Source organism: Chamaea fasciata, unplaced genomic scaffold, assembly GCF_029207755.1.
Source record: "Chamaea fasciata isolate MVZ Bird 193981 ecotype frontalis unplaced genomic scaffold, bChaFas1.0.hap1 SCAF_67, whole genome shotgun sequence".
Lineage (NCBI taxonomy): Eukaryota > Metazoa > Chordata > Aves > Passeriformes > Sylviidae > Chamaea > Chamaea fasciata.
This window is the reverse complement of record NW_027094152.1, coordinates 167141-182847: the sequence shown is the minus strand read 5'-3', so window position 1 is coordinate 182847 and position 15707 is coordinate 167141. Positions and strand designations below refer to the sequence as shown.

The window sequence follows — 15707 nt, the reverse complement described above, 5'->3', positions numbered from 1 at the left end:
ATTAGCACATTATAATATGCTACACTGAATGCATCTGTTCTGTAGATCACAAGTCCTAATTGTCATTTGTTGAATCACTTTGTCTTATATGATTGTTAAGCAATTATTTCACCCAAAGCAGCTTAAACTTTGATTACTGTATAGTGTTTACAGGGATCAAAGGGAGGAGAAGGAAAAAAAAAAAAATCAGCGGCGGCTTCAAACATTTTTTTTCTTCTTCTTCTTTTCTTTGCTGCGGAAAACGAGGAGCGAGCGGGGAGATGCCGACGCACGGGGATGACCTGGAGGTGCTTCCCGACCTCCTGCCTTAGGGAATGATGTTTGTCCAGAAATAGGGAGGTCAGGAGACGGATGGGAAGTGACATTCCTGCCAGGATTGCTCATGGAATGAGGCTCTCCTGGCGCGTGGCACCAGCTGCCCGCTGCTCCCCTCCGGTGGGACGAGGGCCCGGCGGGGGGAGAACAACCCCTGTGATGTTGCTAAACCGCTCCAGACGTTCCCATCTAGAGGAAAAACCCTCCTGCACCCCAAAAGGACGGGAATTCCAGCGGTGCTTGGCTGGGAGGGGTCACATCCCGAGTCAATCCTCCATGGAAGCGGCACAGGGGGTCAGCGGAGGACAGGGCTGAGGCAGCACGCAGAGCCCGCAGCCACACACATTTATTTCGGCTTTGCCACCCCGCTCCAAAGCCCTGGGAGAGGCCCCTCTGGAAGCTCAGATCCCTCACACCATTCCCCCTGTGGAAGTTTGGGATGCTGGAATGCCACAGGAGCTGTCCCAGGCCATGGGAACCCAACCCAGAGGGAGGAGTCCATCACCGGGGGCTTGGGCTCATCCCGGGAATCTCGGGGCTGCCAGCAGCGCGGAGGAATGTTGGGCCATTGTTTCGGAGGAGCCCAGACAGGACGGAGAGAGGGAGAAAACCACGCTGGTGGCTCCTCAGCTCCAGACGGCTCCACGAGCCAGCAGGGATACACAAACTGTCAGGAATCTGCTGCTTCCAACCCTCTTCTCCAGCAAGGCTTGGATGGGACCTGAGTGCCACCAAAAGGTCCCCTGTGCCCTCCTGCCACCCCTGCAGCACATCCCGGGAGGAGACGGGACAGAGCTGCCCCCGCCTTTGTTAAAATCAATGGATTTCCTCACGCAAATGATGCCCGAATAATGGGAAATCGGCCCCCGGAACACAGAACCCTGTATCAATGAGGGCTGTCCCCAGGCAGGCCACCAAGCTCTTCACAAAAGGGGGACAATCAGGGAAAAGAACCAGAGTGGACTTGCGGTGGATTTTTGGGAGAAGCTCCTTCTCCTGCTCTTCCCTCCTGAACTCCAGTTCCCAGGAGCTCTCCAGCAGCACCCCTGGGTGCTGCTCACAGCTTTAGGCACAAACAGCTGGGTGAAGCTCAAAGCCACCCCTGAGGGTCACATCCCATGGGTCACACGGCTGGGGGGGGGGCTTTTCCAGCTCCTTTCCCATCCCCATTTCATTCCAGCCTGGAAATCCCTTTATCCCAGAGAGCTGTGGAGCAGCAGGAAGGAGTTGACCTCAGGGACGTGCAAATTGGCCGCTTGCAAAAACAAGCTTTAAAAAGTTGAGTTTGGGGCAGGAACCCTGAGAAAAACACTTAATTTCTACTATTTTTGGGGGGGGAAAAACCCCAAAACAACCCAATTCCTTCCCCTATCCTAAAAAAAGCCGTGGCACGGCCCAAAGAAGCCTCTAAGGAAGTCGTCAAACCTTGGGACGAAAACAAATCTGGAGGAGCAGGTAAAAGGTAGCGGCCCCAGCGCAGGTAAATTGCTTTTTAACAAGGAGACAAGGCCCGTCCCTGGCATCTGCCGTATGTTTTTATAAACCCCAGAAATATGTTTTTAAAAGGCCAGTAAATAAAGTTCCCATCGATTTGATCTCCCGTGTAATCTGTTTTTCTGTCTGCCACCACGAGTGGTAATAAAAGGGAATCAGGGGCACGCGGGTTTGGGTTAATGCAGCGATCCATCACCGTCGGGGGCTTTGCTGCGCTGCGCAATCCACAGGCTGCCCCAAATTGCCGCCAGGGCCCAATTTTCTTTTCCAATTTATTTTTGCTTGTGCGAAGCAATATCGAGGCAGGACAGGGAGGACGCGTTTCCCGTCGTTCCAGATGTTCTCCCGGCATGGGAAAAGCCCCCCCCCCCCAGAATCTCCTGGGTTGGGGATTTGGGGAAGGGGCTGTGGGGTGTTGGGGTTTTGAGGTCAGGAGTTTGCAGTGGGACCCAAGGACGGGTTGGGATGTGCCCAGGAGGGTTTTCCAGTGAGGATTCAACATTCCAGGGCTGCATCTCCCATGGATTGGACACCCTGAACATCCCTGGGATGATCTCCCATGGATTCAGCATCCTGAATATCCCAGGGATGATCTCCCATGGATCAAACACCCTGAACATCCCAGGGATGATCTCCCATGGATCAAACATCCCAGGGATGCAACTCCTGTGGTCTGAACATCCCAGGGATGATCTCCCATGGATCAAACATCCCAGGGATGCAACTCCTGTGGTCTGAACATCCCAGGACCAACATCTCCCATGGATTCAGCATCCTGAACATCCCAGGGCTGCATTTCCCACGGATCAAACACCCTGAACATCCCAGAGCTGACCTCCAGATATTCCCAGCTCTCTGCCCACCAGGACAGAGCAGTTAAAGGTTTTCCAGGGAATCCAAGCCATCCACGACCCCTCTCCTGCCCCTGGCAGTGCATCCCTGGCTCCTTCCCCTGAGCCTGTTCCTCACAGGGATGACCCCACTCAAAACAGGTGCCCCCACGGCACCAAAAACTGCCCCAAAATGGGGTTTTTGGTGTTTGATAAAGCTGGGTTAGACAGCTCAGTGATTAAATATCCCAAAATACTCAAAGCCACCCTAAAATGATGCATTAAAGCCCCCCAGGCCAGGTTGTGCTGCCATCAGAGCTCAGCTTTGCAAGATCCCACCCCAATTTCAGCCCCATTCACCCCAAACCATCGATGCTCCCTTCCCTGAGGAGCTGCAGGGAGGGACCTTGGGCACAAAGGCGACCCCAAACCCATCCCAAATATCTGGGACGAGGATGGGAATCCTCCCATTCCCCCTCCACCCTTCGGAAAACCGATAAATATTTCTAGAGAGAAAAACAAACACTCCGCATTTGGCTTTTTTGGTGGTTGTTTTTCTTGAAGAGACAAAGTGTTCCACAGAGAGCCGACACTTCCTACACAAGTTTGCATCCTCAAACCCCGAGATTTTTTCTGCCACGGATTTGGATGGGAAAAAGCATCTCCAGCCCCTTCAGCCAGCCCTGCCCACCCCAGCCAGGATCGCCGAGCTGGAGAATCCCACCGGAGCACCAACAGGGGAGATGGAGATCTCCTGGCTTTGCCAAAATTTTCCCCAAGCACACATTTGGGAATAAATTTGGAATAATCGAATTTGCTGGGTTTAGAAATAATACCCTCCAAATAAAGCATAAAAACAACTCTCATGCCTCGGCTCTTGTTCCCACTCAGTTTAGGGTGAGGGAAAAAAATATTATCCCAAAGTATCTTTGGAGGTTCAGGAGTAAGAAAATTGTATATTCCTATATATATATAAAAAACCCCAAAACCAAAAAAACCCCAAAACCCCAAAAACAAAACCCAAACAACCCCTGAGGAAATCCAGAGTTCTCTCTGAGGGGTTTAAGGCCACCCAGCCCCTTTCCAGAATGAACTCCAGGTTTGGACCCTGCAGCTGGATCGTTCCCAGCTGTGCACAGCTGGGGAGGCATTTTTGGGCAAGGCCAGAGGAGAAACCCACCCCAAAGCCCGGGAAGCAGCGAGGGCCCCGCGTCCTCAGATGCCGCCTGAGCTCAAGATGTGCCTGGGAAGGAAACGGTGCCAAATCCATCGGCGGAGCCACTCCCGGTGCCAGCGGGAGCCGCCGGCCGTGCCAGGGGCTCCCCGGGGACCGGCCACCCCCGCCCGAGGCACAGCTGGAATTCCATCCCAAAATAATCAGGTGCCACACCCCCCCCACCGCCACCCGGCTCAGCCAATTCCCTTCCCTGCTTTTTGTGGATTCTGGGACGCGCAGCCTGCGAGGGTCTGGCTCTTGTCCCCAAAATCCTTCCCACGGCCGTCGGCAGCGGCAGCGTTCCATCCCCGCAGAGTCCCTTCCCTTCTCCCGGCCCTGCTTCGCTTTCCAGGACTAAAATTAAAAGGGAAAAAAAAAACCAAAAAACAACTGCCCACATCCCTGGGAAACTTCAAACTCCTGGAAAGCCGGGGACGGGTCTGTGCGCAGCAGCCTCTGCCAGGAAGGAGGATTTTTTGGGGGAAGAATCAGACATCTTTAAGGGAAAAGTTCTCCTTCCAACCATGTGATCCGCAGGGGGAAGAGACTTTCCAGACGGCGGGGAAGAGCCGGGAAAACGGATTGTTCACGCTCCGAGGTAACGCCAGCAGAGCTGACTTCTCCCTTATCAACCCCCAGGGCTGGAGCTGGCCACGGGAATTAGGGAAATGATCGGGATAGGGCCGGTTTTGGGGGTGCCAAGCGAGGATTTTATCGGAGTTTGGGAACGCTACGAGACGGTGCCGCATCGTGGGACAGCTTTGGGAGAACGGCGCAGGGCGTCCGCCGAAATATCGCAATGTCGCCGCATTTATTGTCCCCTCCCCGTGCCCGCGGCACCCCCAGCAGTGCCCGGGGCCGATCCCGGCGCTCCCAGTTCCCTCCCAGTTTCTCCCAGTTCCCTCCCAGTCCCGGCTGCGCTGGAGCTCGGGCAGTTCAATGCTGCCACCTGGTGGTGATAGGAGGGAACAGCAGCACCGGGATCTTCCCCCTGCTCCCGATCCCAAAATTCCATCGCGGATCCCAAAATTCCACCGTGGATCCCACAGGAGATTCCCAGAGCCCGACCAGAGGCCAAGATGGCTTTGAAAACTTCATTAAAAGAACTTGTAAAACAAAAACAAAACAAAACAAAACAAAAAACCTGCAGTGGAAATTTTTAAATTGATTTTTTTTTTGGCTAAGTTGTGGCAAAAAAAAAAATGGAACGGCCAACACGGAGTGAAAAAAAATCCAGTGGTCAGAACATATTAAAAAAAAATTAAGTGGCCAAAGTTGAGGGAACAAAATTGAAATGGCCAAAACGTAGCCAAAAAAATATAAATATTCAGTGGCCACAACATAGAAATAGAATTAATTAAACTTTTCTCCATGCGTGGTCACTTTATTCCTGTTTATCCTACATTGTGGCCACTTAATTCCTTTTTTTAAAAATAGCCACGATGGAACACCGAATTATACCATTAGGAGGCCGCAAATAGCAAGAAATTAAACTATTAAGTGGCCACGTGTAGCAGAAAAAAGTAATTTAATTTCTTTGCTACCTTCTGGCCGCTTAAATGGTCACAGCACATTAAAATTTTAATTAATTGTTTTCAAAGTTAATGTAGGGAAAACCATAAATGGCTGCATTTATCGGGGAAATAATGGTTACAATGCAGCAAATATCCTAAATTGAAATGTGGGGATATGGCGAAAATAATTTAAGTGAATTTAAACGGCTACAACGTGGCTGGAACGGCTGTACAATGGGTGCGATGTAGAAAATAAAATAATCTAGTAAATGGCCAAAGGAAAGAAAAAAAAAATAAACCACGAAATATATAAAAATATAGAAGTACAAATACAAATATAAAAAATACAAAATTATAAAAACCATAAAAATAAATAATAAAAATATGAATGTAAAGAATTATAATTTTTTTAATTATAAAAATAAACATATATACAAATCTAAAAATAAAAATGTAAAAATAGAAATATAGAAATATATTAATATAAAAATATATGGATATAAAAATTAAAAATATATTGAAAATTAAAGCGGTTTCAATGCAGTAAAAAAAAAAAAGTCTGAATGCGAGAAAAGGTGATTTAACGGCCACAGCACAAGGAAAAAACCTAAAAAGAAACTACAAAAAATTCCCCCAAAAAGGGGCAATTCCATTTCTCCACAGCTCAGCCTCTAATTCAACCCTTAAACCAACGAGGAAAAGTGGGGAAAAAAAGTTTCCAAAGTCATCCCGATGCCAGGAGAAGCCGGGGCGGGGCCTCACCTTCTTGGCCCAGGGGAAGTGTACGAGGGGCTTGCCCCACTCCTTGCTGAGCTTCTGGCGGTAGCCGTGACACTTGGGGATGTAGGAGCAGCTCACGTCGCCCACCTCGGGGTAAATCACTTCCAGTTCCCCCCTGGAAAAAAGGGGGACAGGGAGAGGAATGAGGTGGGAACGCTGCGGGATGAGGGAAGCGAGGGGGTCTGATCGCTGTCACAGGGAAGGAGAGGGAATTTGAATGCTCTTCAGCGGATTTTGGGAAGGGATTCCTGCCTGGGATGGATGGTGGGAGGTGTTGGGGTCGCAATTGTTGGGTTTTGGGGCCCCTTCCCACCCAAACCATTCCAGGGTTCCGTGGAAAAGCAGCCTCATTCCTCTGAAGTTTTCTGCGGAAAACTGCCGTCATCGCTGACGGTGCAAAAGTCACTTCCAAAACCTCGGCACAGCAAATAACTCCAGGTACACCCAGAGACATCCCGGATTCCCAGGAAAAGGAGGGGGGGGGGAAAAAAGGAGGGAAACAGCCAATATTTACAACCCTGGCCGAGGGGACACTGGAATGAACTGTGACAGGAGGTGACACAAAGGGAGAGGCCAGGCTGGACAGGGAGTGTCTCTCACCTGCAGAATTTGTGGTCGGGCTCGCTGAGGGTCTGGAAGATGCAGGTCCGGGAGGCCTTGCTGCCCCAGGCGCTGGGCAGGAGCAGGATGAGCGCCACGGCCACCAGCACGGTCCCCAGAACCCTCATCCTGCCCTGGGGACAAGGGGACAGCCAGGGTCAGCCCCAGGGGGACCCCCGGCACCCACCGGTTCAGCTCCAGGCAGAACATCCCAAGCCTCGCCCATCATTTCCTCCTCCAGCTGCACAACTTTAATCCCATTTATTCCAGGACTGTTCCCTGCTGCTCTCCCCTCGGCCAGGAAACCCCAAGACGACCCCACAGCTCAGGAGACCCTTTTCCACAAGGCCGCTGCCTCGTCCCCCTCCACGTGGCGCCGGGAATTGTGCCCACGTGGTGACACCACGGCGATCCTGGGGACCCAAACCCAGCTCCGAGAGGGGACACAGCCCCCATCTCCACGTGCTGCTCTCCCAAAAATGACAGAAAATCGGCATCAGGAGTGGTCGTGCTCTATCCCCAAGGACACGCGGCCAGCCAGGACAGCAGGACACGTCCCCAAGCCACGGCAAGGGCAGCAGCACCGTGACCCAGCCAGCCCCTCCAGCGCTCTCCCCACACGGGGACAACTCATTTTTAAGCCACACAGAGCCTGGAGGGGGACGAGGGGACACTTGGCTGGGTCCCCCACCCTCCCTGCCCTCACCTCGAGGTGGACCCGGTGGCCACGGGCCACCAGGGCAGCCGCGGGGGCCACCAGGGCCAGCCCCACTTACCAAGGTCCTGGGGACGGCGGAGCAGCTCCGAGGCACAGCCCGGAGGGTTGAGGTTGCCGTGGAGATGGTTTCCTTGGAAGGGAAGGGACAGAAGGAACCGGGAATGAAAGTCAAACCCCTTCCCAGGGGGGGGGGAAAAAAAAGTAGTTGGGAGCACCCCCCTCCCCGGGGCGTTCGAAACCTGCCAACGGGTTTTTTAAACCGCCCCAAAAACGGCCCCAAAAACGGCCCCAAAAACGGCCCCAAAAACGGCCCCAAAAACGGCCCCGGGTCCTGCCCAGCCCAACCCCCGCCGGCCGCACCTGCTCGGGCTAATTAGCAAAACGACGCGAGCCCAACTTTGATTTGCCCCTTCAGTTGCCGGGGGATGAGGAGCTCGGGGGTAATTCGGCTTCTCGGGAAGAGGCACGTGCGGAATAAATGAAATGATAAAAAATAAAAATTTAAATTAAAAAAAAAAAGCCCGGTGTGAGTTGGGAACGGGGATCATTACATAATGGAGCCGCGGCTGCACGCTCGGAGAACACGAGCGAGAGAAAGAGGCGCCGGGCTTAACTAATTAGAAACATTAATGGATTGGGAATGATCGGGAGGCTTTTAGGGGCTTAATGGCTCCCGTTCCCACGCTGCCCAGATGGGCACAGCCCGTAATTAAGAGCCCTGAGCCGGCAATTGGGCTCACGTGAGTCAGGCTTTTCCCAGGAATGCCGGGCTGCCTGAGTCAGGAGCGCCCGCCCCACGTGGAGTTTGCGCTCTCCCGGTGTCACACGGACCGCGGGTGGGGAAATTTTGGGGTCCCCGGCATCGGGAAAAGCAGAAAACGCCCAGAAATGTGGGCAGGGAATGGTGGGAAAGGCAGGGATTCCCTTGGGAAAACGGGGATGCGGCTGGAAGTTTAGCAGGAGGCAGGGCGTAAGGACAGCGGGAGAGGTGGACAAGGAGCTCCTGGGAAAACACGGAATGGTTTGGGTTGGAAAAACCTGAAATCCCACCCAGTGCCACTGCTGCCATGGGCAGGGACACCTCCCACTGTCCCAGGCTGCTCCAGCCTGGCCTTGGGCACTGCCAGGGATCCAGGGGCAGCCACGGCTCCTCTGGGAATTCCTTCCCAATATCCCATCCCTCCCTGCCCTCTGGGACTGGGAAGCCATTCCCTGTGTCCTGTCCCTCCATCCCTTGTCCCCAGTCCCTCTCGAGGCCCTGGAAGGGGCTCTGAGCTCTCCCTGGAGCCTTTCCCTGCTCCAGGGGAACATTCCCAGCTCTCCCAGAACCCAGAGGGGCTCTGTGATCCCCAGATCTGGATCAGGATCCTCTCCAGACCCTTTGAAGTTGTTTTTTTTTGGGGATTCCCACTTTGCAGAGGTTCCCCAAACAGCACCAAGAGCCCCAAACGGGATGAACTCAAAACAGGATTTGTTTTTTCAAAACCCTTTGCAGAGCCAAATATCAGCCCCTTCTGCCTGGAGACCTCTCACAGATCATCCCAAAAAGGGTTTGCCAAAGGAAAAGGTGCAGGGGGATCTCCCAGGGATGCTCAGGAAGCAAAAAAATTTACAGCATCCCATGGAAGACGGCTTCAACCCTTAAAAAAAAAAAATTTTTTTTTTTTACCTTTAATTTTTTTTTCAAAGATTTTATTTCCTCCACTCAGGAATCAGAGTTTAAAGGGCAGCAGGAAACTTGTCCAGCTTCTACTAGGATAAAAGAATCCACGTGAAAATGCTGCCAGGGCCTGGACACCCTCTCCTGTGTGATGCTGCTGAGGGGCAGGAGAGCGCTGAAATATTTAAATTTTTAAATCTCTGTGTTTGTAAACCCAGGCCTGGGTTTAAAAACCCCAATGCTGAACCCGAGTTCAGAAACCCCAGGCTGGGCTTCTGAACCCAGACCAGGTTTCTAAACCCACACCTGGTTTTTAAACCCAGGCCAGGTTTTTAGACCCAGGCCAGGCTTCCGAACCCTGCCCAGGGTGACTCCAGCAGCGCTGGCTTTGCTGTCCCTGCCACATTCCTGGAAAAGCGACCCCAGGGATGGATGATTTCCACTATCCTCCTCCTCCTGGAGCTTTCCCGGCTGGGGAGAAGCAGAAAATAAAACCCAGAAGAGGCCACGGGCAGCAGTTTCCCCTCTGGAGCAGGATCCTGCAGCTCGTGGTGTCAAACCAGGTCCCGGCCTGTGCAGGGTGTTCCCGGGTTCCCTGTCCTGACTAAGCCCCGCAGGACTGCAGGAATCTCGTTTTTCCTGCCGGGAAACCTCTGGAACCTGCTGGGTGTGAGGTTCAGAGCCCAGGGAAATCCAGGAATTCCCCCCCACACTCCAGGGTGGGAGGAGAAACAGAGATGCTGCCCTGAGCTTCAAAATTTTCACTTTTTTTTAGGTGAAAAAAACTTGAAAACCTCTTAAAAATCCCTCAGCTCTCCCAACTTCCATGAGGGACATTTCCCAATCTTCTGGAAATAAAATAAAGCTTTCCAAGTAGCCAGCACGAGATTAATTTAATTAACCAAACGAGGGAATCGATGGGATAAAATTACTGCAGCCCCAACATCAATTCATTAGGGAAGCAGATATTTAAATAGATACAAAAATAAATATATTTTGCGTTTGGCTCCCCAGCAAACAGCTCCAAAAGCTGCTAAAAATTCCTCTCAGAGCTGGCAAAACCCAGAGGCAGGTGAGGAAACGATTTTCCTGTTAATATCAGAGATTTAAAAAAGCTCTTAATAAGAAGCACCTGAAGGCGGGGAAGGGAGGGAGAAGTCTGGGGCTCGTTTTAACAGCAACGAAACACCCACGAAAGACAAATCACCCGAGCTGCGAGCCCAGCTCCACCTGGGGCCGCAAATGGGGCTGTGAGAGGGAAAGGAAAGGACAGAGGAGGGAAAAAAAAAATCCCCAGCACATCCCACCTGGGATGCCAAGGGGCCAAAATATTTTTTAGGGGAGCATTAGGATGAAGCTCAGGCGAAAAATAGAAAATTTTCGAGGCTCCCCCATGACCGTCAGCTGAGAGTGAGGAACTCCCGGAGCTCCCCTACACGTGCAAAGCCTCCGGCTCTTCGTTTGTTCGGTTTGTTTAGCGCAGAACCGTCACTTCCCGAGCGGAGTTTCGCTCTAAATGCGCATTTAAATCTTGTTTTTGTTTCTCAGGAAAGCGTTGTTTGGGAACTTCCCCCCGCCCCGCTCCCGGAGCCGCCTTCCTGGTGATGTGGAATCGAGATAAACCGGCGCCCACCTCGGGGCTTCATTCATCTCCCTGCCCCATAAAATGGGCCATTTTCTTGGGATTTTCAGCTCGTTCTCAGTCCCATTTCGCTGCACTCAGGCGTGAGCGGCCTGCAGGGACAGGGAGGTGACACCCCGCTGTCCCCAGTCCCCCAGAAACCCGTGGGGGTGGTTTTTTCCTCCCAATTTCAAAATTTTTTAAGTCACCACTGAAGCCGTTAAAAGCTCAAACCCTTCCTCACCAAGCTGCGGAAAACAAGGATCTATTCTGCTTTTGCGAGTGAAAGTATTTCCGAGCAATAAAATCGCTCCTTGGACTACCCAGCAAGACCCACAAGCATCAGCCCAGCTCTTCCCTCGATAATCCAGGATTTTCCTCTGATTCGGGAAGAAATCCCAATATTTCCTCCGTGCCTCAGTTTCCCTCAGAGTCCAGCGAGCAAAGCCCAAAAAACCTCAGCACCTACAGGCTGAAAAATCGCTAAAAAAATGTATTTACACTGGTGATACCAAGGGCTTGGCAGAGCCTCGGTGGCCGGGGGAATTCCCTCAATTTCAGCCTTGCAGGAAGCCCGCTTTTCCTTTAATCGGAAAAGGAAACAAAACCCACATCCTCTCTCCCCGTTCGGCTGCTCCAGCTGTGCCCTGGCCTCGCTGTGCCTCTTATCTCCCTTTTCCATGGGTTGTCCTCACGTTTCCCTCCTTCCCTGGCCAAGAATTCCTCCAGCCCAAGGTCGCCTTCACCTTGTCCCGGCCGAGCCCCTGGGCGAGAGCCTTTGTGAATCAAAAACCCCACTCGGCCCCGGCCGGGCCATAAATTTGCATCTGAACCGATCTGCGGGGTTGGCTCCGCTCCTTGGGGAATTTTTAAGTGGATTTTCAAGGATGTGGCAGATTTATGGGGCTTGAGAGTCGCCCTGGGTCTGTCTAGAGCCGCGCTGGGGTCAGGGGTTAAAGACCCCGCATCGTTCAAGGGGCTCAGCCTGGATTTTTTTTTTGGGGGGGGGGGGGTTTCCAGCATTAATGAGATGCTGGAGCAAAATCTGGAGCGAGGGGGGTTGGATTTATCTCCCCAGGCCTCTCCTGTGAGCCGCAGGCTGGAGCAGCAGAGCTTTAAACAGCGGATGCAGATCCCTGGTGCAGCCTGAGATTACCAGGGGAAGGATTTCTGGCTTTTCCCTTTATACCTGCCAAAGCTCCAGCGCTGAACTCTCACCCCCCTCCTGGCCCATTTTCCTGGCCGGCAGCTGTGCCCGGATTAAACCCCGGCACCAGCAGCGCTGGGAAGGTCACGAGTGACCACAGGGGATGGGTCAGAGCCCCCCAAAAAGGGGGGTTGGACCCACGGCAGCCTGTGGGCAGGAATCTCTGTGGGATCCGGGAAAGGATCCGCGATGATTTTTGCCTTTGGAGCTGGCAGCAGCGCGGCTCCTGCGCGGATCCCGACGGGAGGAGCTGCCAGTGCAGCACAAACAGCACCAGAGCAGCCGCCGGGGGCTGCTGCGACCCCCAAAACCTTCCCAGTCCCTCTGGGGGTTCCAGCAGCAATCAGGAGACGGGGAATATCCGAGATTTTCCAGGGAAAAGCGCGCAGCAGAGCAAGCTCCCCCCCGAGCTTGGCAGCAACCCCCAGAGCCACCCTATCCCCTCTCCCTGCAGCCCCTTCCCATCCCAAACCTCAGCCCCAGCAGGAGTTATCCCAATCCCATTTTACCCCATCCCACCCTCTGCAGCACCCGTGGGATCGCAGGATTTGGGGACGCAGCCACCCACCCACCCCCTTTACCCCATCCCAATCCCCATCCCCATCCCTGAACTGCTCTGGGGAGGGGTCGGGGGGGAGCTGCAGCCCCGGGCGGGGGGTTGAGGTGACCTTGGGGACAGGCGGGGTGTGCAGCGCCGCGCGGGCACACCTGGCACGGCCCCCGGTGCCTGGGCAGGTACCTTGTGACTGCTCCTGCCGGAGCTGCGGCGCTTTCTGGGGAAGGGCTTCTATTTCGGGCAGAATGTTTTCACTTGGCCTATATTAAGCACATTCATTTCGCAGTCACAAGGCAGCGCAGAGCGGCGCGGGAGCCGCTTCTCCTCCTCCTCCTGCTCCGGCAGCGGCTCCGCAGCCTGGCAGCATCAACCCAGCCCAGCCCGCTCCTCTCCAGCTGCTGCCCCCCATCCAATCCCGTGCCCATCCCCGCTGAGCCCCGCCGAGGAGAAATTCCTGGCTGGAATTCCTGCATTAAAGCACTGCCGGCTCCTGGAGACGGGGTGGGAGGAGGAGGGGGGGGGAAAGGCACCGGGAATTGCTGCAACACCGACACGCGACAGCAGCGTGGAGGGGAAGGGTTGAGAAACCCTCAGGTGTGACCTCTGCCAACCTCGCCGCGCTCCCGGCGATGCCGTGTGGGCGCAGGGATGAGGCGATGGGAGCGTTTCCACTTCTTCCCCTCCCACTCTTCCTGGGCACCGCGGGGCCTTGGAAAAGGAGATAAATCTCTGCCCCGTGCCTCGTGGAGGTTTTAATTGTGATTACAGCCCTTCGGGGATGACGGCGAAATACAAACAAATACTTCTTCCAGGTCCCAGGGCCCGGCTGGATGAGGCTCGTGGGAAAGCCCTGGGGCAGCGGGATAATGAGGAGCCGGGATGAGAGGAAGGAGCATCCTCTGCTCTGACTCAGCTCGGGCTCAGCCTGGTCCCACGAGGCTCCCGGGTGAGCTGGGATGGACTGGGAGGGTTCCAGTGCCCACCCTGTGCCAGCTGGGCACCCTGTGGAATCCTGGCCGGGCTGGGCAGGGCTGGGGCTATAAATTATAAATAGCAGCGTTTCAAATTCAGGCCTGCGCGAGGCTCTTCCCTTCAGTCCCCGGTTTGTTTTCTCCCTCTTCCCGAGGCTCTTCTGGGATGAAAGGGGAGCACAGGCCGGACCCTTCCCGAAATCCTCCGAGGGAAAACCTGGAGCTGGAAGAGTTAAATTGGTTCAAATCCCCGATGTTGATGCACTTATACCAGATTAACCTTTGCATCAACAGGCTCCCAAATCACACACTGAACTGGCTTAACCCTTCCCTAAATGGCTTTAACTGGTTTGCAGCAGGGGCAGGTAGAGCTTTAACGAGCTCGCAGCTGAGTCCCAGCGGTGCTGCTTTCCTGGGAAGTCCTGAACCCCCTCACAGTCCCCCCAAAACCAGGTTAGGGGCTGGAAGGAGGTGAGGGCACTTCCCGTATTTGGGGGGAACCCTTCAGGATGAGCATCTTTTCCAGAACGTTTCCCATCTTCTCCCCTGCTCAGGTGTTTTTTCGCAGCCCCTTGGCACCCTGGCTCTGAAGGCGACCCCAAAATCTCCCCCATTTACAGTTCCTCACAGCAGCAGGGTCACAGAGCCGCCCCAAAAACCCCACAGCTGCAAAGAGACAGAAAACAGCCTGGGGACCCCAAGACAGCCAGCCAGACCCCCCTTTTCCACGTACCCCTCCTTCAGTATCCCCAGTCCCGGGGCAGGTCAGAGCCTGTGCCGGCTCTGGCAGAGCCCCGGCACCTCGGCGGGGCTGAAATCCCCCCGGGGTGATCATTTTGGAACAATTTGGGTGAGATTAAGAGATTAGGACTATTCTCAGATGCTCCAAACCCGCCCTTGCTCTGGGCTGGGAATGTCTCCCTCGCTCCGTGACCCAGCAAAACCAGGCGCCTTTTAACACCCACCACCAAATGAGGGGGGGAAAAATCCCCCTGAGCGCTTTCCCTAAGGCAGGCCGGAGCAAAAGGAGGACGGAACACCCCGGAGGTGCGGGAGAGCCCCGCTCAGCGCCCCGCAGCACCTCGGGGCGGAGGGGAGAGAGGCACAGAGCTGGGCTGGCCCCGTGTGTGCCGAGCCGCACGTTCCTGCTCTTATCGAATCCATCGGGATCAGCTCCAGCGGCAGCCGCTGGCAGCGTTCCCCGAGGGGAACAGCCCGAGAGGAGCTCCGGGGCCATTATGCCATCGCTTCCCTCCTTTCCCACGGAGTCACCGCTGGATCGCGCTGACTCACGGCTCGTGGCTCCTTTCCGTGGCCCGTGGACATTTCCCCGGCGCCTCGGTTCCCATTGACTCACGGCTCCAGAGCTCACCCTCTCTTTTCCCGTTCCCATCCCGGGGGTTTCTGGTCATTCAGACCCACCTAGGACCCGCCTTCCTTCCCAGTGCAAGACCCTCAGATTGGGCAGCTCCTAAAATCACCTTCCAGCCTGGGCAGAAGTGTCATTCCCAAGGCTCGAGGCTGCAGGGATTTCCCTTTCCAGGAGCAAAAGGATTCTCCCCATTTCTCCCCTTGGCTGGTATCTTCTGCTGTGTTTTGTTTGTTCGCTTTTGGATTTTTTTTTTTTGGGGGGGAGGAGGGGTATTGTGTTTGCTTGTTTTTTGGTGGTTTTTTTTTTTTTTTTTTTTTTTTTTTATCTGTTTGGGTTTTTGTGGGGGTTTCCTTGTTTTGGGGTTTTTTTTGGTTTTTTTTTGGTGTTTGGTTGGTTGGTTTTTTTGGGTTATTTTTTTGGTTGTTTTTTTCCTCTATAGATCATGGGAAAAAAATAAAATACTTGCAGAATCTAGATGCAATCACTGCCTCAAACACATCCCTTCACACTTCCCATCCATCCCTTCCTCCATCCCATGGTTCATTTTCTCCAGCTGCAGTCGAGGCAACATTTAGGAACGAGTCCGAAAGACTTGGGAAGTGGAGGGAACTGGGATTTTTTCTGGGGGGGAGAGATCAGGGACACGCGGGCCCCGGCGCACCCAGAGCCGGCCTGAACGGCCTGGAGTGGAAAATTCCTGTCGGTTGAGCCGGGATTGTGGTCCAACAGGTTTTTTAGTCCCGGCCCCTTGAGTTGTGTCAGTGCAAAAACTCATCCCTAGGGCATTTGTTTGGATCACATGGGCCAGCGTATAAAAATGGGTCCTGCCTGTCCAGGCCAGTTTGCACCTGGA

The 15707-nt window shown here is 53.9% G+C and overlaps 1 protein-coding gene across 3 annotated transcripts in view; it reads right to left on the bottom strand.

The window, feature by feature from the left end:
* LOC136304285 (phosphatidylethanolamine-binding protein 4-like) overlaps positions 1 to 12782 on the bottom strand; it is a 75388-nt gene extending 62606 nt beyond the window's left edge. The window contains exons 1-4 of one of the 3 annotated variants that reach the window (XM_066207911.1): positions 12695 to 12782; positions 7526 to 7597; positions 6750 to 6883; positions 6132 to 6264 (exon numbers count right to left, since the gene is read on the bottom strand). In XM_066207911.1, coding sequence (XP_066064008.1) covers positions 6132 to 6264; positions 6750 to 6877 — 261 coding nt within the window. In that variant the 5' untranslated portion in view covers positions 6878 to 6883; positions 7526 to 7597; positions 12695 to 12782. Of the gene's footprint in view, positions 1 to 6131; positions 6265 to 6749; positions 6884 to 7525; positions 7607 to 7827; positions 8227 to 12694 lie in introns of those variants that run through there. The other 2 variants (XM_066207909.1, XM_066207910.1) reach the window with 2 other exon arrangements.
* Positions 12783 to 15707: the final 2925 nt, after the last annotated feature.